Genomic DNA, 24957 nt, shown 5'->3' on the forward strand with positions numbered 1-24957 from the left:
GGCTTGACACAGTCAAGTTGTTTAAATATCTGGGCATAATGTTGCAAAGTGATATGAGGTGGAACGAGCATGTGAGAACTGTGGTAGTGAAGGTGAATGATCGATCTCTGTTTATTGGGAGAATTTTAGGGAAAAGTTTTTTACCTGTAAACAAGACCGCATATAGGCTGCTGGTGTGATCTATTCTTGAATACTGCTGGAGTATTTGGGATCTGTACCAAGTCGGAATGAAGGAAGACATCGAAGCAATTCAGAGGCAGGCTGCTAGATTTGTTACCATAGGTTCAAACAACATGCAAGTGTTACGGAGATGTTTCAGGAACTCAAATGGGAGTCTCTGGAGGGAAGGCGACATTATTTCCGAGAAACACAATTGAGAAAATTTAGAGACCCGGCATTTGAAGCTGACTGCTGAACGATTCTACGGCTGCTAACGTACACTGTGCATAAGGACCTTGACAATACAATATGAGAAATTAGGGCCCATACTGAGGCATATGGACAGTCGCTTTTCCACCGCTCCATTTGTGAGTGGAACAGAAAAGGAAATGACAAGTAGTGGCACATGGTACCTCCGCCATGCACAGTACGGTGGCTTGCGGGATAAAGATTGACAGAAAGCAAAGATTACTACTGGAGAGTGTACAGAGTCCAAGTAGGACACAACACAGCCTTTTTTTACATGTTAGTGCTGTCTTCATCTTCCTGCACTACCCATGGTGTGCACATTTATCACTTTGAGTAATATCACACTACATTCAAACAGTTTGTCAAATTCATTTCCTGGTAATGAAGAAAACAATATAAAAGCTCAGTATTTATTGAAGGCTTTCATGATCAGATATCTTAGCTGCTGGTGAACCTTCCGGGTTATACTGCCGCAGTGCATGAAGCGTTTTTGTTCCTGACATTTCGTTCTGAGTTATGTTGGAAATCTTCAAAGATGCTCCTGGTTCCACAGTCTCTAGTCAGCAAGAACCAGCAGAACCAGGGGCACTTCCGGAGATGTCCAGCACAGCTCTGGATGAAACGTTAAAAAGGGAAAGTTTCATGGACCACAGCTATACAACCCAGCAAACTCACAAGCTGCTAATAATGCATTATGATTATATAGTTTAAATAACTCTATATATATAACAACCAAGACTTTGATAAAAAGAATATTGGAGTTGGAGGAGATGTAATATAAAATGTTCCTATAATATCTTATTTGGCATTTTAATTACATCTGCAACTCTTATACTTATGCCTGTCAGTTGTTCACACTGTGGAAAATCATTTGCATATTAAAAAACAGAACACACTGAAATTTACCATCCACAGCAAGAGTCACAGAATTGTTGCAGCTCCTTTTTCACACACTGCATTACACACTACAACTGCATAAAAATGCTATGCTACAGAAGTTCAGTACACACTTTTTATCCAAATCGAGTGTGTCTGAAGTGTATACCTCAAACAACATATACAATAATATTACTGAGTATCAGTACCGGAATGAAGTATATTTGAGAGAATTTTTTTCCGAGATACAAATGTATAAACTCAAAATAAAATTAACAACTTACAACAATCTCAAAACATGTAATTTTTGTTTTATTCCCTAATTATTTGTGGTTAACATACCTGAAGTAGTCAGGCTTAAGAATATGATCTGTGCGGAATGTTTCTGTAACATATTTGTGGAAGTAAGTCGGAAATGGTAACTCCGAATCTAAATCATATACCAAACAACGGTCATCTGGAGTGTACAGGAAGAGTACATGATAATCCTGAAACACAGGGAAAATTAAATAAATCAAGCACTTTCAAACTCACAGCCATAAAAAAAATATCAAAATACGTCATTGCATTCCATCGTTAAAGGTCTGTTAATTCAAAATCCATTAAAATGGTTCAACCTTTTGTTGCTTCCATTCACAGATTTCAACTTTTGCCACATGTCTTTCACAGAAAACCACGCACATGATGTAGGTTGCGATGTTTTACATTTTAAGAATAGAAAGATCACTATTAGAAATACTGAAAGCCAGTAGCCACCTAACACAGAATGCTAGCTTAGTATTAAATGAACAAACTTAATTTAGTTTTTCCCCCCCCCCTGTTGATTTAAGTTATACGAATATTAGGTTACACTTGTAAAAGCAGCTTTACTTTTTTTCTTTTGTTGAATGTAACTACAAATTATTTTTCATTTTTAGTTACACATGACTGTTTCTATGTGACACAGAAATTTAGTACTTTGCTTTGTAAACACTGTACATGACATTTTTGTATCTTTTGTACAAATAATATCTGTAATTTTCATGTCATTTTATCTGCATTTGCAACATTCAGTTGTGACCTGATGGTGGCCAGAGAAGCTGAAAGCCAGCTTATGACCTACTAAATATAATTTTGCAGAATATTATGAAATAGTGTTCCCTCTCTAATATTGCTGTCATGTTCAGCCAAGTACCAACGGAAATTTCCGTTAATTTTTCAAATTTCAATTGTTTTCTGATTGTAACAAAATGGGCAGTTTCAAAATACAGACTACAACATTATTTTTTACAATATGGTCCACACTAATTTCATTTAAAATTAAACAGGATAAATCTTGTTGTCCTCATATCACAAACATTTGTGAAAAAGTGTAAGGAAGTAAATGATAGAGGGATAAAATAATTTTTCCAGATTATTTTATCAAGACTAGTCAGAAGGCCATTTAGGACAGTGGGTCATTTTCACATTGGTAGGAAAGTAGTAGTTGTGGTAGCTTTATTCATCCATAGATCTCTTTTTACAAGCATATAGGACACATCAAAGTATTTACAAATTTAGATCAATTTAAAATAAGCTAATTCGTATACATATATATTTACAGACTTCTGATTAGAGACAATCATTAGATTTACTCCTGGTATACTTTTTTTTAGAAATAACTTATTAAATAATAATGCAACTTCCCATTTGCTATCCTGGAAAACTGAGTCAGCATCTCTCCATAATGAGTGAGATGTTGAGCTCAGAAAAAGGAATACGTATTAGTATTGTGCTATGCATCGCTTGGGGTAAGTATTTCTAGAAGAAAAAGTGACAGTGTTATGTGGAATGTTGGATATTTTGTAATCATCATCATCATCATTATTATTATTATTTATTTGTATAACATTTTTTATCAAACCCCTACTCTCTTTTAGCTAAGTAATCCTTCAATGTATAAAACGTATTGCATAACAGGTACTTTTTAGCTGCCTTTTTAAATAAGTATATTTTGGCAATTTCTTTTATCTCTTTTGGTAATTTATTGTATAGTTTTATTCCTTGGTAGAAAATGCTGTTTTGAGTTTTATCTTTATTTTTTTCTTGGTAAATGTAAGTAGAGTCTATCTCTTGTTGCATGGTCATGGACAGAGCTGTTTGTGCAGTAATTACCAATGTTATTTTTGATGTGTACAACTGACTGGTAAATGTATTCACATGGAGCAGTTAAAATCCCCATTGTTCTGAACAGATCTTTACAATGAGCTCGGCTATTATTTTTGGTTGTAATTCTTATGGCTCTTTTCTGGAGTTTGAAAATTGTGTTCATTGTCATTTTTCCTCTTCCAAACTGAAATTCATGGCATTAGTTTTCTTTATGTTCAATGTGACTATTACTTATTGACCAATCATAAACTTCCTAGAGAGCTTCATTTGCTTTCTCGGCAAGGAATTCTCTTGTTTTCTCAGTGACTATAATATTGCTGTCTTCAGCGAAGAGGATTTTTTTACCATGAGTAACACTACTGGGAAAGTCATTGATGTATATCAGGAACAGTATTGGTCCGAATATGCTACCTTGTGGAACACCTATATTAATGTGTTTTGGTTCTGATAAGTGTTTTACTAAATGTTTGGATCTATTTGAAGTATGTGTTATCTCTACTCTTTGTACCCTATCTGTTAGGTATGATCAAGACCAGTTGTTAGCTACCCCTTTTATTCCTAATGCTTCTAACTTAACAGAATCTTCTGGTCGACTGTATCAAACGCCTTAGAAAGATCCAAAAATATGCCTGTGACACATTCATCTTTATCAAGAGCATCAAGTACAACTTTTGTGAATTCTACTATGGCTGACTCCATATTTTTGCCACTTCGGAAACAAAACTACGATTCGTTTGTAACAACTACAACTTAATTTTATGTCACTGGAAAGACAAAAGAATCACCTATGATATAAAATTACTACAACGCTGGAGTCACGCATACAAATATAAACAAATGTCAAATGAAAGTCATTTCTACACATCTATTTTTTCTAAATTTCAGAAACTTTTTCACCAAAATCACAAGTTTCATCTCAATGTCTGTTTTGCATAACACCTATTATCAAACTTTTCAATATAATAATATTTAATGACATAAATCTGTAAGAACATAAAAATATAGTTGTTTCATTTTGCTGCTCTTAACTAGTGTACAACAAATGATCTGCAATTCAATAAAAAGCATTCATTACATTTTAGAAATTGTCCATACTTTTAAACAAGTTATCAATGGATAATACTGTGTCTGAACCAAAAATTTTTAAGGAACCTGTGCTTGTACCAGGAGCAGGCTATGTCATTAAAATGTTTTCATAGAAGGGTCAGCAAACATCAGCATGAAATGGCCACAAATAACTCAGGAAGGTCCCTTTGGTTTCATGAATTTGAACTCTGCATCTGTATGTTTCTCACTGAACTAAAAAGGTGTGCACATAAAAAGGCAGGTGGGAGGGAGACACACAGTGGCAAGGAGTAGTACCACGTGACACTCCAGTCAATAGGGTCTGCATATGTAGCATGCACATCAGATTGCGTGTAGAGCATTTAGTACTGACTTTCATATTAATTTCAGTATGAGGAGTTTACTTGGCCACACACTAATAAAATATCTTAGACCTTAAGACACCTATGGATGCAATCAAACATCACCCAAGTGGTGGTTGATTCTGTTAAAAATAATTTCTCATCCCCTAAGAATAAGATTACTGCATATGCAAAACAGGGTAAGCCTTCATTCCCACACTTAGGACAGCTGTAACACCAGACCTGGTGTCTCTCCCACTTAATCATACAGTCGATCCACTTCTTCCATGTGAAGACTTCAAGGTATACAACATACTTTTGGGATGCTACCACTATTTGCCCCTGGTCATGGCTACAGAGAGCCTAATGCCAAAAGAAGACTGAGAAAGGCATTATCTTTTCAATTCGCTCATGGTGTGATCCTGTGCCATTTATCTCTTGTCCTGAAAGACATACAATAACTTGCTATTAGGTTACCATCTGTCATCTGCCTGCAAATGTCAGACAATGTTGTCTGAAAGAAAGACATCCAAGTGAGAGCTTAGCATGGTGAAACTTGTTATATAGTCATCTGGTTAAGGTTGTATTTTAAAATCAGAATCTGCAACTAGGGGCTGCTAGAGAACATTAGAAACCTCATCTGCTATTCCAGTGATTTATCTATTCCACAGTTTTCTTGTAACATTGGCATTATTGATTTGAAGATGGAAATATCTGTAACAGTTGCAGGGAACTCTAAATCATTTTGGTAGTGAAGACAAAATGTCAACACGCTATTACATGGAGCAAGAAGAAATCAGAGTGCAAGTTCCTGAGGCTCCATCTGCATTTATACTTCTCAAGCCACCTTACAGTGAGTGGTGGAGGGTATTACTGGTACCATTATCACTCCCCCTTCTCTGTCCCATTCACAAAAGGCATGCAAGAAGAATGACTGTCAGTGTGCTTCCATACAAACTAATTTCTTCGATTTTCTCATTGTACTCATTTCATCTTATGTTGGTATATTTACAAATTTCATAATATTCCTAACATTTAAACTAATAATATATTTGCTCATATCATAACTATTTGATATTCAACAGTCAACTCTCTTTTTACAGAAGATTACAACAATAGTTAATATCTCAGGAAACTAGGCCTCTGCATTTAATTTGGTAGACTATTTGCAACAGCACATTCATTGCGTTTCATCAGTAAACTTCACAGAGGTGTTTGAAGCCACACTCATTTCACTGTCACAAAACCTTATTGCACTCAATAATTAACCTTGTCTCAAATGCAGTACCTCACTGGGAAGTAACCACAACAAACATTACTCTCAATTCTTATTTCCTATAAACACAGTTGTAACTGAAAACACAATGCCTATACTGGCCATGTGGCACACCGTAAGTCAAAAATTCCATTTGTTATATCAAACATGTATTTCACTTGATCCAGTTGTAACTTACAGAACTACCAAGAAAATTGGAAATCAGTTTTTGCCTATTTCACTGTTTTGGTGTCTAGTTACTGATACAGTGTCACAATTCTATATCGGTAAACTTCACTGTAGTCCATTTTTTACTCTGCCTGTAATGACAATTTCTGCCACCAGAATGGTGCACTATACCAGAAACAAGAGCTGCCACAGCTTTATTCTAAGAAACTTTTTCCCATCCGTAAATTTACTATGAGCAGTTTTACTTTTGATTTATTTGTTATAGTAGCAAGAACACATATTATACTCAGTACCAATTACTGCTGTGAATGACACAGGTATTTTGAAATAGTTTTAACACTTGTAATGCAGTCAGAAGTATCAATGGCTGATGTGCTGATACTTCACACTACACCTCCAACAGGAAGAATTGCAGTGAACAGAGACCAACACAGTGTCTCTGGCCAGCATGTCATCAGCAAGCCAATTTAAGGAAAAGTGGGCGCAGGCCCAGTCTCACTTTTGTCCACTAGATAAAGAATTCCTCTCCACAGTCAACTGAAATATTGATGGCAACTCTGCAAAACATGGGTTATTCTTTGGACTCCATTTTAACTGAGCCTGATTAGAGTTTAATGCTGTCTACTATTTCTGTTAATTTCTACTTCAGTTGACTGTAACATCATTTGGCTAAGTGACAAGTCTAAGCCTTCCCTACAAGTTTGTCAGCACAGTAATTCAAATTGTGCTATTGCCAATTATTTCATCAGTAGTCCTGGACAATTCACAAGAACAGTAATGCTTATGAACAATGTGTCATTTATTGTGTGTCCAGTGTAAACATCTGAATTGGGGTCTATAAAATTGGCCAAGCTATTCCAGCTTTCTAGCCCTTTAATGACAAATTTGAGAACCGGGACATTTACCAGAAGCATTTTGCACTAGACTTAAAACAAGTGACATGCACTGGCCACAACAGCAGCTAGAGTTTCTGCTATCCATCGACCTCCAGTTGTGTTACCTCGTACAGAAACTGGTCACACTGTCTGAAGCCTAAGAGTTACGTGTTTCTGACATTTATGTTTCACTGACAGAACATTTTCCTACTAAAATGCATGTGACAGCAGCTCGATTCGAATCTGCATCATAAACCATACTCTGAAACATATGTTTCATGAATTTCATATCTTGAAGGAATTACAGTATTTATGACTTAATTTTTGAAAGTTTGTAATTATTCAGTATAGTGTATTATATTACTGATATTATAAGGAAAACTGTAGACCAGTTTTTGTGTTCTGATGAGTCTCCTGTACATTAAGTCAATGACTTGAAGTTGTTTGTTACTAGACAAACTTCTGTTCTCTTCTCTTCTAATATGATGCGTGAATTTCCATTTGCTCGTGGCTGGTTACTCATGGGCAGTTTAATTAGGGATGTGGTAATTTGTCTTGCCCCTGGTAGAGGTACACACACACACACACACACACAAGCCTTACATCAGATGTGTTGTTGGCAGAGCTTTCACATAGACTACACTTTTGATATTTCCCAAACTGCTCAGCAGACTTTTAGCAATGTCTTTTAAAAGTCTAAAATGGCCCCAGAAAGGCCTGACAAAGTGCAATGGAACTTCTCTGCTTTTCCTGAAATGATAAAACATGTTGCACCTTGTAGCAACCCACCTGCCCCGTACTATCCACCTTGTGTGATTCAGGTGTCGACATGACTGTTTTGCCTCTTTGTCCTGATTGTTTCATTTCATATCCACATAAAAAGTACTCTCAATAGGATGCCACCTGATGTATGTATGAATGTCAAGAGTCTGACAGGCGCCAGCTGCATGTCTCTACGAGTCCCATCAACAACGTAACATCAAGTGCTTGTGCAGTGGTTCCATGAAAAATACTGTTACAGGGTGTATACGCTGAGAAGAAAAAAATTCCCAGATTTCCCAAATAAAAATACGCTTTCCCCTGGATGAAAACACACTTTCTTGGAAAGATTTTTGATGTGCAGCAACATGTACACTGCATATTTTCGTATTACGAAAGTATAAATTCAAATTCCACCAAACACCGCATGTTACTTTCCGAACCATTGTAATCGAGCTTGCGATGCGCTTTTGTAAACCAGTAATACTTCTAAATGGATTGTCATCAAACGCTCTGTGATTTAAGAAATTCATCGTACATTCTCGCACATAGTTCAACTTGCATAAAAGGAAATTACTTTGAAATTAACGCTTTTCAAACCACCATTCCCAATATTTTCCCGTGACCTGTTAGAAATAGGTTCATTTCAGCAGTTTTAAGAGAGCGCCAGATAACAGGCGCCACCGCACTTTGGCAGCTACTATGACGCAGGAAGCCCGTATGTTCGTACGTGTAATACATTAAAAGATCTTACATTATGTCATAAAAGAAACAAGACATCAGAGGATACTCCAAGAGCATTGGAATTTCGTGAACCATACTAAAATGGAACATTTAAAGTGCACACTTAAGGAGCACATTCGTATATCCAGATTTCCAATGAAGTAGGCCTCATCCTTATATTAAGCTTTTCAGTGTGGGTTTCGGGATGTAAATTTTCTTGGAGTACCAGTACTGTATTAACTCATTTTTGATTCTTTATTATGGCATAATGCCATATGTGCTAGAAGATGAAAACGTGCACTTGAAATGCAGCGAGCAGTTGAAATTAGGCAATAGTATGGAACTAAAATTCGTTTCAAACACACTGACTGCCTTGTTCTACAAGGCGATTAACGCATGACTGTCAGAAAAGTGGAAATAAAATAAAATCTGAAACTAATAACATGTATTAGGCTTCCGTAATTATGTTAATGTATATTAATTTACTTGATAGCTCCCGGCCACAGAAATCCGTTTCGTTTTCATTTGACGTAAGAGCAGCAAACAAAGAGGAAACAGCAAAATCACTAAATGTAAACACGGGTCACGTGGAGACTACCCACTTCCCCACTATAACTCAGACTGCTCTGCACATCAGCCCTAGATCTACGATATTTCCGAACCGGGGCAATACTAAGATTTTTCCCAGTTGCATCTAGCTGCTTGCTGCGACTGCTTACACAGCCAACAGCCAAATTTCTGTGGCCAGAAGGGGGAGAAGGTACAACTCATACGCCACTCAATTGTGCATGCACATGAGCCCGCTCGTAACTGCTAAAACGAATCTAATGCAAACAGTTGTGACGTCACTCTCATCGGAGGCAATTTGTTGTTATGAAGCATTGCATCATCTTCCTAAAGCCTTTGACACTTTTTGCTGTTGGCAAACACTTTGTATGAGCACTGTGTTTTGTTGTTGTATATGGCACATTTCCTATGCAATTTATGTTGTATTTTGATATTTTTTTCTAGTTCTCTTGTTGCAGTATTATTCTGAAGTAGCAGGATACAGTAATATCCTTTGTTAGAGTATCGATTCTTACCAGCCAAAATTACAAAAATTTAACTGAAAACTAAAACAACAAAAAATTCCCGGGTTTTTCCCGGTTTTCTCCCAGATGAAAAAATTCCCAAGTTTTTCCCGGATCTCCTGGTTGTACCGGGTCATATACACCTTGTGTTACATTGTTATTTCATAAGGGTGTGTGTCCGATCAATTAATCTATGTACTTTAGTATTAACACCCTGACCTTGGATAGTTTGTATTCCAGTACAATGTATAACTATTATTAAATCGATATTTTAGGTTCTTCTGAGGCTGGGGAAGGGAGACAAGGAGCCACATGTCATACCACCAGTGCTGACTGTGATGTCAGCACTGTTTCTGCAGCACTTCCCAGGTCATCAGTGAGCTTTTCCCAATCAGACTGGCCCAGTTTTACATATAGCGGATCTAGGAGGCAGCTTGCTCTCTCTGTTACTGGCCTCTGTACACGTCCGATCGATCTTGGAGACTGAAGTTTTCTGCTATGTGTGCCCCAATGTTGGAACTCTGTTTCCCTTCTTCCCAATAAATCACTTTGCTGTCAACTATGCCTTCATCTTATTACTCATGAAGTCACAGCCTATCCTGTCACCCACACACCTAGCTTGGACATTCTGTACAACAGTGTCAGAAGTGGGATTAAACCTGTAACCTTTTAGCTTGTTCTTTGCTACTAAAGTACACCCAGGAGAATACATTCACACCAAACACACTATTTTTTTACAATGCAGGAGCATGCTGGACAGCCCTTTTGCACCACCCTTTCAATGCACTCTGATTTCACTATGTCATGCACACTTGTGTGAGCCCTGCAAGAAGTAATCATTTCTTGTTTCTATGTGGTTGAGGCCATTTGGCATAGTAACGTGCTGTTTGCTGTTCGAATTTGTCAGGTATGACACTGCATACAGGGGCCCATCTGGTGTGCACGCCTCGTGGATGCATGTATCAGACCACCAGGACAGCTAGCTGCCTGCCAGCCTGTTTGCTGTAAAGGAGAGTCATGAGGTTGTTTCTCACTGTCACAAGTTGATTATGTATCGCCAGCTGACTGTGCTCCGCCACATCATCCTCATCCTAGCCTGAGAACATCCATGAGTGATTAACTGTCGTTATTCTAGGCCATCTTGATAGCTGAAGCTTCATTTAGAGCTTAACAGAGTAATGAGATGAAGGTTGGCTACATCCACTTTCACTGAGGCAACATTTGCCTGACAATATTTGTCTATTATAATTATTAGTGATTTGTTGTCTCGTGTAGTTTAAGTGTGGCACTATGCTATTTATTTTATTATTCTATTCATTGTGTAAAAGACAGGAAAATTTTTAGAATGTAGGTTAGGACAAAGAATGGTTAGGAATAAAGCTCAGGGAAAAGATGCACATTGCCCAAGAACTTTAGTTGTAAAGGGAATTATAATTGTATTCTGAATGAGGCAAATATAGATCAGTCTGTTGCAACAGAAAATTGCTGCACTCACGTCAGAAAGCCAACAGTGGAAAGGAAGTTTAAACCAGGCAGTTGCAACTGCAGAAGCATCTAATGAGGACAAAAAGATGCAAACCAATCCCCCTATAGCAACTGTGTCAAACCCACAAGCACCTGTGGCAATGGCAGTTAATCTATTATGTTTCCTTGAGTAATTTTGTACATTCCGTTTTAAAGAAAGTTGAATGAAAATGTGCACACACTTCTACAGAATATTAGAGATGCGAATCATTTGTGTGCATGATGGAGAGAGTTTCAATTGAATATCACACAAATTGTCCGGTGATGCCAGGAGCTATGTTGAGTCAGTAAATCCACTAAGAAAGGCTACCTCTTCTGAAATGCTTAAACATGGGTTGGTGTAATGTTTCATCAAGACAAAGCAAGTGTTAGTTTTTATTGGGATAAGTTATGCATGCTGAAGAAGAAAACCTGCCAAAGACCTTTTAATCATTTGCAGACAGAATGCCACTAACACAATAAGAAGTTGCACAAGGCATAGGTGACCACAACTGATGGCTTTGTAAAAAGGATTGATCCTAGAATAGGAAATGAAATAAAAGTTGTGTCTCCTAATACCTTACAAGAAGTGGTACAGCAGAGGCAAACCAATCTGCAACAACTGGAAGCCGTGAGACTGATGCACGCCACTTTTTCGTAACTGGCACACCAAGTAGTTGTGGCCGATGACTGGGATACCATATGTATGAGTGTTTCAGAGGGATAGGACATAGGTAACAGGCATGTCATAGGCTACGATATGACGATATGAGCAAAATAGGAATTTACAGGGTGTTAGAGTTCGCTGCAAAGGTAATAATAGAGACCAAAATGCAGGAAACGCATTGGGAGCCAGAGTAGCCACTGCCCCCATCTCCCATTGACTCAGGTTAATCAGGTGAGGAATCAAGAATTAGGAAACATGGTAAATGTGATGACATGAGAATTAAGTGAGAAGAAAGTGAAGATACTTTTGATACCAATTATTATCCCACCTCAGCAACAGGTATGCCTTGTGGCAGCATTACATCACCTGAGTGGGTTAGGAAATGAAATAATAAACCCTGTAGGCTCACAGAAGGTTAATTTGAAGATTCATAAAGAAATATTGGCACTTACAGTAGAGGTGCTGTCACGGGAAAATCCAGGTTTTTAACATGCTCCTAGGGAGTGATTTCTTGCACTGCATTACTGGTGCAGTTGACTTTGGCTCGCATAGTGTCTGAATAGGTGACCAACAGTTCCTATTTGGCAGAGAGAGAACTATACAGGCACCTCAGAATGGCAGGAAAGGACCTGTCCTATCAGAGGATTGATGCACTCCTGTGCTTAAGTCAACTGATTATGAAACTATATACAGTAGAATGGGAAGGATTTTGTGGGTGAAGGTCAAATATAAAATTCCATGCACTCATTTATTCTGGTGGACCTGACCCCAGGAACAATTTGCTCAATGAGTTGCAAGTGCACGTGAAAAGAAGTATTTGTCAACCAGCTGTAAGGAATGAAGAAATATTTTTTGCCAGTTAGTATTAATAATTTTGGAAGGACAGATGCCACGACACCAAAGGGAACAGTTTTACCAAGTATACAAGAATTGCTGGAAAATGAACAGCTACGAAGTGTGAGAGTAAAAAGAAGAAAACAGTTACTGGTAGCTGCCAGGAGAGCTACTGTTTCCAATGTATTTAATTAATGATTAATATGTACACGAGAAAAATGGTGTGTTATTCACTTTGTCCCTTGTCTTTATGTGCACTGAATGAAAGTGTTACAAATGTGGTCGTTAGCCTTCTCACTGATAAAGAAAGTTAAGTGTGATAACATGTCCTGATGTTTTATGTCTGATGAGTATGTTTCTTTTATGTTTGATGCCTACAATTGATGGGATCAATAATGTTAGCTTTGTTACATAATGGCTAATATAATGAATGCCTTTACCTTAGTACATGTATTGATGTAGGGTTCAACAGTACATCATTTAGCTTTGTGACAGATAGTGGTATGTTAGTGGGTATGTCGTCAGAAGGATGTGGAGCCATGCAACACCTGCAAAGTGGCTGTCCTAGAAATGAGAATTGAGCAGACCAAACTTCCTCTTTTTCTATTAAAAAGAAAAAAATAATCTTGTTTGGGTTGTAATCTATTAACAGGAGTAATCTGCCATGAGGATGATGATCTCACAGCTGCTTTGTGTGCTTGTGATTTCTCCTTACCCTCTGAGATAAGCCTTATATAATAGCTTCAGTGTATCCACTGCTTTCCACTTGTTCTGGAAAGTACATAGGTTTCTAAGGACTTCAGTATGATATCAACACACTATAGTTATAATAAAGTGACAGACACATGTGCCTTCTGGAGTCAAACCACAAATCAACATTATCCACTACAACTAGATAATTATTTTTTTTCTGCTGTGGCATGATCTTACATTCCTGACAAAAAGAAAGTAGCCCAACTGGCCAATGAGTATTTTTCCTAGTCTATCATGATTTCATGTACGCAATGGATATCTTCCATATCCTACTAGTATCCTTAGCACAGTATATCTATTCCCTTTCTAAAATGTTTTTCACTGAAACAGAACCCTTAGTTCCTATATTTATATTCTGTGGATAACCTCTGCTTTACGCATTATGTCAAATCCACAGTAGGGCTAATCTAACCAACTAGGGTAAACAAGCTGACCGCAAATGTCTGCACCGACACATGCAAATTTCTTGTCACTTGGAGCACTAGCTATACCTTGTCCCAGCTCAGGTCGTCTTGTCTTATGCACTCTTCTGTTATCACCAACAGCCACCAATTCTAATTTTATTTTCAAATGCTTTCTACACTCCTGGAAATTGAAATAAGAACACCGTGAATTCATTGTCCCAGGAAGGGGAAACTTTATTGACACATTCCTGGGGTCAGATACATCACATGATCACACTGACAGAACCACAGGCACATAGACACAGGCAACAGAGCATGCACAATGTCGGCACTAGTACAGTGTATATCCACCTTTCGCAGCAATGCAGGCTGCTATTCTCCCATGGAGACGATCGTAGAGATGCTGGATGTAGTCCTGTGGAACGGCTTGCCATGCCATTTCCACCTGGCGCCTCAGTTGGACCAGCGTTCGTGCTGGACGTGCAGACCGCGTGAGACGACGCTTCATCCAGTCCCAAACATGCTCAATGGGGGACAGATCCGGAGATCTTGCTGGCCAGGGTAGTTGACTTACACCTTCTAGAGCACGTTGGGTGGCACGGGATACATGCGGACGTGCATTGTCCTGTTGGAACAGCAAGTTCCCTTGCCGGTCTAGGAATGGTAGAACGATGGGTTCGATGACGGTTTGGATGTACCGTGCACTATTCAGTGTCCCCTCGACGATCACCAGTGGTGTACGGCCAGTGTAGGAGATCGCTCCCCACACCATGATGCCGGGTGTTGGCCCTGTGTGCCTCGGTCGTATGCAGTCCTGATTGTGGCGCTCACCTGCACGGCGCCAAACACGCATACGACCATCATTGGCACCAAGGCAGAAGCGACTCTCATCGCTGAAGACGACACGTCTCCATTCGTCCCTCCATTCACGCCTGTCGCGACACCACTGGAGGCGGGCTGCACGATGTTGGGGCGTGAGCGGAAGACGGCCTAATGGTGTGCGGGACCGTAGCCCAGCTTCATGGAGACGGTTGCGAATGGTCCTCGCCGATACCCCAGGAGCAACAGTGTCCCTAATTTGCTGGGAAGTGGCGGTGCGGTTCCCTACGGCACTGCGTAGGATCCTACGGTCTTGGCGTGCATCCGTGCGTCGCTGCGGTCCGGTCCCAGGTCGACGGGCACGTGCACCTTCCGCCGACCACTGGTGACAACATCGATGTACTGTGGAGACCTCACGCCCCACGTGTTGAGCAATTCGGCGGTACGTCCACCCGGCCTCCCGCATGCCCACTATACGCCCTCGCTCAAAGTCCGTCAACTGCACATACGGTTCACGTCCACGCTGTCGTGGCATGCTACCAGTGTTAAAGACTGCAATGGAGCTCCGTATGCCACGGCAAACTGGCTGACACTGCCGGCGGCGGTGCACAAATGCTGCGTAGCTAGCGCCATTCGACGGCCAACACCGCGGTTCCTGGTGTGTCCGCTGTGCCGTGCGTGTGATCATTGCTTGTACAGCCCTCTCGCAGTGTCCGGAGCAAGTATGGTGGGTCTGACACACCATTGTCAATGTGTTCTTTTTTCCATTTCCAGGAGTGTATCTAGTCATTTGACATTTTGCTATACCTCCCCCACTTTAATGTCCACTTTAGAAAATCTCGACCTGTTGCAGGAAGTGCCTAATTCTACTAATGATGAATTAATTACTTTTTGGAACAGTTACAGTTCAACAGAAATAGCAACTTTCACTAGAGAAAGCAATTCTCTGCACAACAAAGCTGCATTATCACAACAAAATGCTTAATCCAATTTACCTCATTTACAATCACAACTTTATTAATAATGAGTATATTTGAAAAACTACAGAAAGAAGGATACCTTATTTCCTGCTACTGCCCTGCCTAATCCACATACTGAAAGAAATTATAGCTCCCAAGAATCTGTAGATACTGACATAAGTGGGTGATTAATCTAGTTTTGTTAATGTTTACATACGTGCATACTGATTGTATGTATTTTATATGTTTATTGGAGTGTAAGTACAAGATTTGTAAAGTGTGGCACCACATTTCAATTTATTCTATGCATATTATTAGTACGAATTGAAAGATATATTTTTACTGAATACTTCATTTTGGGACTCTTCCCCATGTATATTTATCTCTGTTAAAGAAATTGTGCTGTATTACACTCGTGTACCCTGCACCATTTCACTAATGCACCCATTTGAGAAATATGTCAAAAACATACATTGTACAGCAGACAACTAAGCTAGCCATATCTAGTTCTTCCAACCCTCCTTGACTAAGGAGAGTTAGTGTGTTCCTTGCATATTATACTTACCTTTTCAGACAATGAATGCATATAATGCTTATCTAAAGGGACCTACGAATGTTCTAATTTCGTATGCACACTACCATTGGTCTAGCTGGAGACTTGTTTCTGCATCCATGCACTTCCTACAACACCCCATTGCTGAAGGGAGCAATTCTATGTTATTCTTATTTTGTCTCACGACTGATTCTTGCGAGTATGAGTAACTAGAGGAGGGTATTATGGCTATTATGATATCGATAATAGGTAATCTCTCCCTTTTCATCAGTTCATTTTTAAAGATAAGACTGATCACTACGCTATATTTAACCTACTCCTAGACGTATAAAGGAGATCAGTATAATGCACACTTGTTTTCTTAATCTATTTTAAGTAGTTAATTTTGAACCTAATAAAACACCAGGAATATTTAACTATTCATGTAAGTGTGTGCGCACTTTTTGTTGAATTAAGTAGATTTAGTTAGTGTCAATTTCTCACAATTCCCTGAAACATATATAAAGTATTTAACTTTAATTTTGTTATTGCAGTTCTTAATGCAACAATATGTTGTCACTTCATTCTCAAAAAGTAATTATTGTTAATTTTTAACTTCATTACATCAACTAAACATTTTAAATTATAATGTTTAATATTACCCCTCCTACGATGACAATGTCGTCACTGTGCTCTTACAAGTTGTACAAGCTTCAGCTCACCTTCACGTACCAACCAGCCTGGCAGCCACCCTGCCCTGTCTACTGCCACTACTTATAAGAAGGCCAGTCACATGAACATTACTGTTACTTTTGCTTTCATGGCCTTCAAAAATTGCATACTGTAATGCAACCCTTCTTAAAATTTTCTTCTTTAATAATTCCTCCATTATTAAGAGTCAGCAATCAGAACAGAATAACAACAAATGGACCTTTGTGAATGGGTAGGAGTTTATAATGTATAATTATTATTAAGTACTATAACAACCTAAATATTTTTGATTCTTCTTCTGACGCCGTGGCAGGGAGATGAGGACCCACACGCTGTACCACCTCTGCGGTGGCAGCGCTGATGTTGCAGAAGCCAATGTGCTTTTACCACTCAGATCAGGAAAGTTTTCCCAGTAGCAGATCTAAGAGGGAGCTCACACTCTTACGGGCCCTTCCAGGAACATATTTTAAAACCTCCCGCAGTGATGTGTTTTTTAAAAGCTTGTTACTTTGTTCAAGATAAGTTATGTTGAAATTCCATATTCTGGAACAGCAGCAAGTGCTTTCATCTATTTACTTTAGCTAATGGACCTCTCCCTTATTAGTAGTACATAAAATTGGTGACCAAACAGATTATCAATGCCCCGGTGGAAGCAAGTTCCTATTCTTTACCTGAAGTGATGGACTTTTTTACAAATTAGCTGGTAGCCAGTTCTGAAAAAAATTTTTCTGGGTGAGGCTTATTTGCTGCTTCCAATGGCAGAGGAGTGGAACAAAGTCTTGGTAGTGAATATGTTTTTTGGCCTTCACCAGTGTAGTAGGCTGTCGTCTAGTGTCATGAATGCATTTTCCAAAAGTTTTTAAAACAAATTATAGATATTCCCAATGCATCAACTATATGTCAACATCTTGGTTGTACAACAAACAAGGAAATATGTACACACTTTTGATCAGTGTTTTTGCAGTTCTGTCTGCAAAGGACTGACAGAGCAATTTTTCAAAATGTTGATTTAATCTCCCATCACTACCCCAGGATACATCTTTAGCAAAGAGGAGTTTCGGCCTGGACGTGTCTATGTCGAGGCAATTAAATATATGCTGTTTCTCAAATCTGTTAAGGAGCTCATGGTGTTTCTTGGAAAGGTTACATATTACGCCTATTTGCCTCTGTAGCTGGGTTGTCAGCATAGCTGACTGACATGCTGAGGACACAGGTTCAATTCCTGGTACTGCCAGGGATTTTTCCTTAGTGAGAGGACTGAACAGGGTCAACTCAGCTTCATGATGCTAACTGAGGAGCTACTTTAGTGGGAAGTAGCAGCCTATGTCTGCAAAGCCAACAATAGTTGGGACAGTGGTGTTCTGACCCCACACCTCTCCATACCACATCCAACTGACACCATTGGCTGAGGGTGACAGCAGTCAGTTGGTACCAAATTGTCTGCCTGAGGCCAGAACAGTGGAGATTTACTTCACTATTATGCTCAGTTTATTCCTTAAGCAGCTTGCACTGCTTATCCTTTGAATCAGTTGTCTCTCAAACGTGTGCTTTTTCAATGGCTTGCAGCTTATCAGCAGGCATTTCAAACTTCAAAAACTTTCTTACACGTAGCCCCTTGTTTAACAATGTATCAGGTTCAGTTACCATTAGTTTTGCAAACGAATGCCTCTCATGGCATTCGGGCCATCCCATCCCTTAAGTTCCCAAATAGTTCCAGAAAGCATTTCTTTCCAAAAGCTTAAATCAAGCTCAATAACATTATTCACAAACAGAGAAGGAAGTACTCATTATCAATTGCACAGAGAGTATTTTCTTTATGGAAGTAACTTTAATTTAGTTACCAACCACAAGCCTTCGTAGTCTTTGAGACCAAGGCTAAACTGCTGGAACAAATGACTCACAATTTTCCTCTTTGGCCTTTTACTTACCCAGTTGCAAGTAATACATACTATCACCCTTCCCATTGACATTCTAACAACAGATGCCCTCTCCAGACTATATATGGGTCTAGATTTGAAATTAGACAGGGATCTGTGATTTTATATTGACTCTCACGTTGAGTCATTGAAGGATTTTGTGTTAAATTCTAAGGCTGTCACCGAGGCATCCCTGCAGAATATCCTGTTGCAGTGTGGTTTTCAGCATGTTCATGCAGGATAGCCTACCAAAGTGCCAGCCGAAGCTCTGCCACATGTTGACTGTTACCAGCTCCAGATACACCAAGGTGTCAACTGCTACTTGTGGTGGTGGTGGTGGTGTGGACATATGACAGCAATGCCTTTAGTGCTCGTACTAAAATGGAATGAGACAAGCATGGATGGAGGTCGTGAAATTATTAAAATGGGAACTGCAAATAAAATCATAACGAACGACCTAAAAACACAACACACGCGCTATCTCCCATCCCCATACTGCGCATGGGCGTGCACGCCCCCGCCCTCCCCCCCCCACACACACACACAAAATGAAAAAACTCAGATCTAAAACATAGTAACAAGGAGGAAAATCAGTGGAAAGAATTTAAAGAAGACAGGCACCTGCGGCTGGCTGACCACTGGAATAAAAGAGATAAGCCAGCCATTCTGCAACACACTAAAACCTTCAGCCTAAAAGCTTAGGCCACAGTCCAGCAAAATTTTACAACCTTCACCACACTTGTCTTATCATCAGCTAAAATAGAGGGTGGATACCTGCTTAAATCTGCTTCTGCCCACTTATCACAAAATAAAATACACTCAGTTAAAATGTGGCGTATAGTGATTAGCACACTGCAGGCACCACAGACAGCGGAGTCCTCTTGATGGAGTAAAAACTTATACATCAGGGGTCAGTGCCCAGGGCCACTTCTTGCCAGAGCAAACGGCACGAGGAATGCCATGGCTTGATAGTTGGTTTCACTACCTGTAGCGTTTTGTCTCTCACTGTCAGTCACTACTCCTCCCCCCACAACTGCATGGAACTCAGACTCAACAAAAGTATAGTCTGCACAAGGATAGTATATTGTGTCATGTTTCCTGCAGGCATTCTCGGCAGCTTTGTCTGCTCACTCGTTTTCGCAAATTTCCATCTGGTGCAACACCCAGCAGAATTATACCAGCTTTGCTCGTTGTTGATGGAAGTGCAGTTGGTCAAGTATTAGCTGCACCATTTTCTCTGCTTGGTACATGTGCTGCAGACTGGAGGGCACTGAGGGAATCTGAGTAGATCAGAAACTGTTTACTCGGCAGACAATCCCATCTGCTATGGCACTTTCAAGATCAAATGGAGCTTTGTAGTAAGTACAGTATATTCACGGGGAAGTTTGGAGCCTGAAGACATTGTTGGGCAACATTACTGAACAGGCAACACAGTAGGCAACGGTAAAACCGATGCCTAGCTCAAATGTTAAAAAACAAAGATTGGAATGTAAAAGCCAGAGTGCAATCTTCCTTATAATGTTTCCAGTCTAAAACAATTCTTAGTCTCTATTGGAGCCAGAGTGAGCATCTGCTCTAACTATGGTTGTAAACCTTTAAAACCAGCAACACTAATGTTGAAAAGACACTCCTCCATCCAAGTCCAGTTAAGCCTCATTTCTTGGTCTCAATTATGGAAAAACTGTTCCACTGGTGGCCTAGCAATGGTATGGTAGGGGTGCCATGGACACCAGTGGTGAAGGACCCGACAGCACTGGGGAAGCACTGGTGGTAGTGATGTCACGTGGGAAGAGGTGGCAGCATAAGCTGTGGGGAACAGAGCCCAGAGGAGAGGCAGGAGGTGGCAACATCCCCAAGGTCTGGTCGAAAACCCCCACCCCCCAAAACTGACATCCCATGAGGCCTGGACAGGATGTAAAGGTGGCAAGGTGGCAGTAGTGGACATGCAGCCATCACTGTGGTGCAACAATATATTCTAATGGTGGTGGCACACCACTGGGCCCTCACTGATGTGCACCATACAGAGGCAGCAGCCTCAATAGCTGTGGATCATGGAGAAACCGCTGGGCCCAGACTGCAGAGCCAAGAGTGAACCATGATGAGGGCTGTGCTAATGGCCGTTGGTGTGATGGCATGAGCAAATGCAGGGGGGTGCACGGCTTGTGAGTGTAGAGCATTTCGGCCAGACTCCGATTCCTCACTGACGTAAAGCTGTTGTAACTAAAGAAACGTGTCACGGCATTGTCCATGAAGGAATATATCATCATTTGAACCTCGAATATGTGGACGAGACATTCTGCCTTGCTGTTAGACTGGGATGGAAAGGAGGAGCAGCCACATGGGAAATGCCTTCCTTGATGGACGAGACATTCTGCCTTGCTGTTAGACTGGGGTGGAAAGGAGGAGCAGCCACATGGGAAATGCCTTCCTTGATGGGCGCACAACTCGTGGAAGGTCTGAGATGCAAACCGTGGACCTTAATCTGTCAAGCGTATAAGGCAGACCTTCAGCATTCAAGAAAGAAAACAGGAGTAAGCTACTGAATTACAAACCCTTATCACTAACTTTAATTTGGAGTAGGATTTTGGATATATACTGTCCACTAACATTATGAACCACCTCGAAGAACACAATTTACTGACAAATAGCCCATATGAATCCAGAAAATATCATTCTTGTGAAATACAAGCAGCTCTTTATTCTCACGAAGCACTGAGTGCTGTTTACAGGGGATGTCAAATTAATTCCATATTTGCAGATTTCCAGAAGGCTTTTGACACAGTTTCTCAAAGCGACTTCCAATCAAATTATGTGCCTATGGAGTATCATCTCAATTCTGTGACTAGATTCATCATTTCCTGTTAGACATGTCACAGTTTGTAGTAACTGATGGAAAGTCACTAAGTAACTCTGAAGTATCTGGTGTTCCCCGAAGAAGTGTTACAGACCCTCCGTTTTTCCTCATCAAAGTAAACAATTTAGGAGATAATCTGAGCAGTCCTCTTAGCTGATTTGCAGATGATGCCATTATTTACAGTCATTTGAAGTCCTCAAATTATCAAAACAAACCGCACAATGCTTGACAATGTAAGGACTTAATCCCAATTACCTAATGAATGGCTGAAAAAATGTGTGACCTGCCAAGTTGCATTTCAACCCAGCAGTATGTAAGACCATAAACAAGGTACATAAGTTACATAAATGCTCTTTCATCAATGCACCCACAATGGCAATATTGAGATAGTTGACGCAACCTGGAATGAATATTGTCAGTTGTTCCAAACAATGCTGAAAAATTGCTGGGTCACTTCCCACTCTGAATGGTTGGTGCTCATATTGCTACAACCTGAAGATGTGTTAATCACAAGAAGCCTTTTAGAATTCTCATCAAACAGAACCTGTAAACAGACTTCAGATATACCAATTATGGAGACAAATTGCCAACCTCCTCCCACCCACGCCCATCCCTCTGCTGGCAATTTTAGTGATAATTCATCCAGATGGGGCAAAGGGTAGGTGTTTATGGTAGAGTGAGCATTAATTAGCACTTTTAAACTCAGAGGAAAAGCTGACCAGTCAGTTTAACAATCACAAGGGGAGTAGCCCATTTACTCGATGTAATCAGTAGTATGACCACCAATAATGTCAACTTATCCAATTCTGATTTCAATTTATCGCACAAAGCACATGAACAGGGTGTGCATGGAAAAAGCGCAGCCACACCATAGCTTTTAGGGTAATGCAGGCCACAATTAGTGGCACAACCTAACCCTTCCAAAAATAGATGAGAACACAATCCACAGAGAATGTAACAGCTGGTAAGGGACCTGGACTGAAACGAGGCTCGCCATACTCTAAATGGAAAAACCAAAAGCAGTGAAAGCATCCAGACTGAACCAACTGTCAGCACCAGCATCATCCACTATAAAGAAAGTCAAGGAACGAACCAGAAATTTACACTGTGGGAGCTGTAAATTTCCCCAAAACTGGAACATGGTGCTTTTTGTAACTCACCAAACATTGAGCAACAGGAGAAAATGCCAGAGAGCCCAAATCCACATCAGTTTGTGAGTTAAAAAATAAAAGAAATATCGTGGCTGCACCCGTGTCCACTTGCAGTCTGAGCACTTTGTTCATCATTCACAATTAAATGAACAGTTTGTTGAGAGTTGTATGCACTGGAGACAATTAAAATCCACAGCCATATGAGGGTCCTGGGAACAACGCAGTCACCTTATGTCCATTTCCCCTACAGTTGTTGCATGTCGCCCAGTGCTTAGGGCATGTGGTCTTGTCATGTTGAACGAAACAGTGTGGTCAAGATGGGAGGGTGGAGTACTGCCACTGTTGTTCTCGTTCGGCACAGAGCTGTCCAGTGCACTGGCCGCATTTGTATGACTGCCATGTTGTCCTCCCGCTGAGATCTGACTGAAACCTGACAACCAGGAACAGGAGCCACTGTGGAAATGTTACACCAAGCCTCATTCTGACCATCTGTACCATGAGATAGCTCTAAAGATTGAGCAATATTTAACACATCAGCCTAAGAGGGAGCCTCGCACTGTAGTGTGCGCTGATGCACCTACTTGTCAGGAGCCAACCAAATTATGGCATCACGGGCCACAAAATCAGCATAGGAATCATGAATAGCATTGGTAACAAACTGCGACTGAGGCCATCAATTTTGGCTGCCCAAGCCTGGTAGGACTGTAGGGGCTGTTCACAACAACACTAGAAGCTGCAGTGGTGTGTGTGCATTTATGGTGATAATTTGACAACAACCTACACATTTTCTCAGACAAAAGCAATGCATGTTCATGAAATGGGGCTACTTGACAACAGCTGGTACATTTGAGGCAAAATCTTGAGACAGCAACAAAGCCTTACACATGTTTGCATCAGTGACACAAAATGCGAGGAAGTGCTGCTGAAGCCACTTCTGATAAGCCTCCCAGTCTTTGGCCGTATTGTCACGAGGGGGAAAGGGAGATGGGTTTGCCGACAGTGTGGGAGCCTCTACATCTACATCTACATGATTACTCTGCAATTCACATTTAAGTGCTTGGCAGAGGGTTCATCAAATCACAATCATACCATCTCTCTACCATTCCACTCCCGAACAGCGCACGGGAAAAACGAACAAATAAACCTTTCTGTTCAAGCTCTGATTTATCTTATTTTATTTTGATGATAATTCCTACCTATGTAGGTTGGGCTCAACAAAATATTTTTGCATTCGGAAGAGAAAGTTGGTGACTGAAATTTCTTAAATAGATCTCGCCGCGATGAAAAACGTCTTTGCTTTAATGACTTCCATCCCAACTCTTGTGTCATATCTGCCACACTCTCTCCGCTACTACGTGATAATACAAAACGAGCTGCCCTTTTTTGCACCCTTTCGATGTCCTCCGTTAATCCCACCTGGTAAGGATCCCACACCGCGCAGAAATATTCTAACAGAGGACGAACGAGTGTAGTGTAAGCTGTCTCTTTAGTGGACTTGTTGCATCTTAAAAGTGTCCTGCCAATGAAACTCAACCTTTGGCTAGCCTTCCCCACAATATTATCTATGTGGTCTTTCCAACTGAAGTTGTTCGTAATTTTAACACCCAGGTACTTAGTTGAATTGACAGCCTTGAGAATTGTACTATTTATCGAGTAATCGAATTCCAACGGATTTCTTTTGGAACTCATGTGGATCACCTCACACTTTTCGTTATTTAGCGTCAACTGCCACCTGCCACACCATACAGCAATCTTTTCTAAATCGCTTTGCTATTGATACTGGTCTTCGGATGACCTTAATAGTCGGTAAATTACAGCATCATCTGCTAACAACCTAAGAGAACTGCTCAGATTGTCACCCAGGTCATTTATTTGGATCAGGAACAGCAGAGGTCCCAGGACGCTTCACTGGGGAACACCTGATTTCACTTCAGTTTTACTAGGTGATTTGCCGTCTATTACTACGAACTGCAACCTTCCTGACAGGAAATCATGAATCCAGCCGCACAACTCAGACGATACCCCATAGGCCCGCAGCTTGATTAGAAGTCGCTTGTGAGGAACAGTGTCGAAAGCTTTCCGAAAATCTAGAAATACGGAATCAACTTGAGATCCCCTGTCGATAGCGGCCATTACTTCGTGCGAATAAAGAGCTAGCTGCATTGC

General features: G+C 40.3%; 1 protein-coding gene across 1 annotated transcript in view; it reads right to left on the reverse strand.

Moving 5' to 3' along the window:
• The window catches only part of LOC126249751 (protein N-terminal glutamine amidohydrolase), a 73511-nt gene that overhangs the window by 17251 nt on the left and 31303 nt on the right, over positions 1-24957 (reverse strand). Inside the window, exon 3 of the mRNA XM_049951431.1 lies at positions 1627-1772. Coding sequence (XP_049807388.1) covers positions 1627-1772 — 146 coding nt within the window. The remainder of the gene's footprint in view (positions 1-1626; positions 1773-24957) is intronic.

This window comes from Schistocerca nitens, chromosome 3 (assembly GCF_023898315.1).
Source record: "Schistocerca nitens isolate TAMUIC-IGC-003100 chromosome 3, iqSchNite1.1, whole genome shotgun sequence".
NCBI classification, from domain to species: Eukaryota; Metazoa; Arthropoda; class Insecta; order Orthoptera; family Acrididae; genus Schistocerca; species Schistocerca nitens.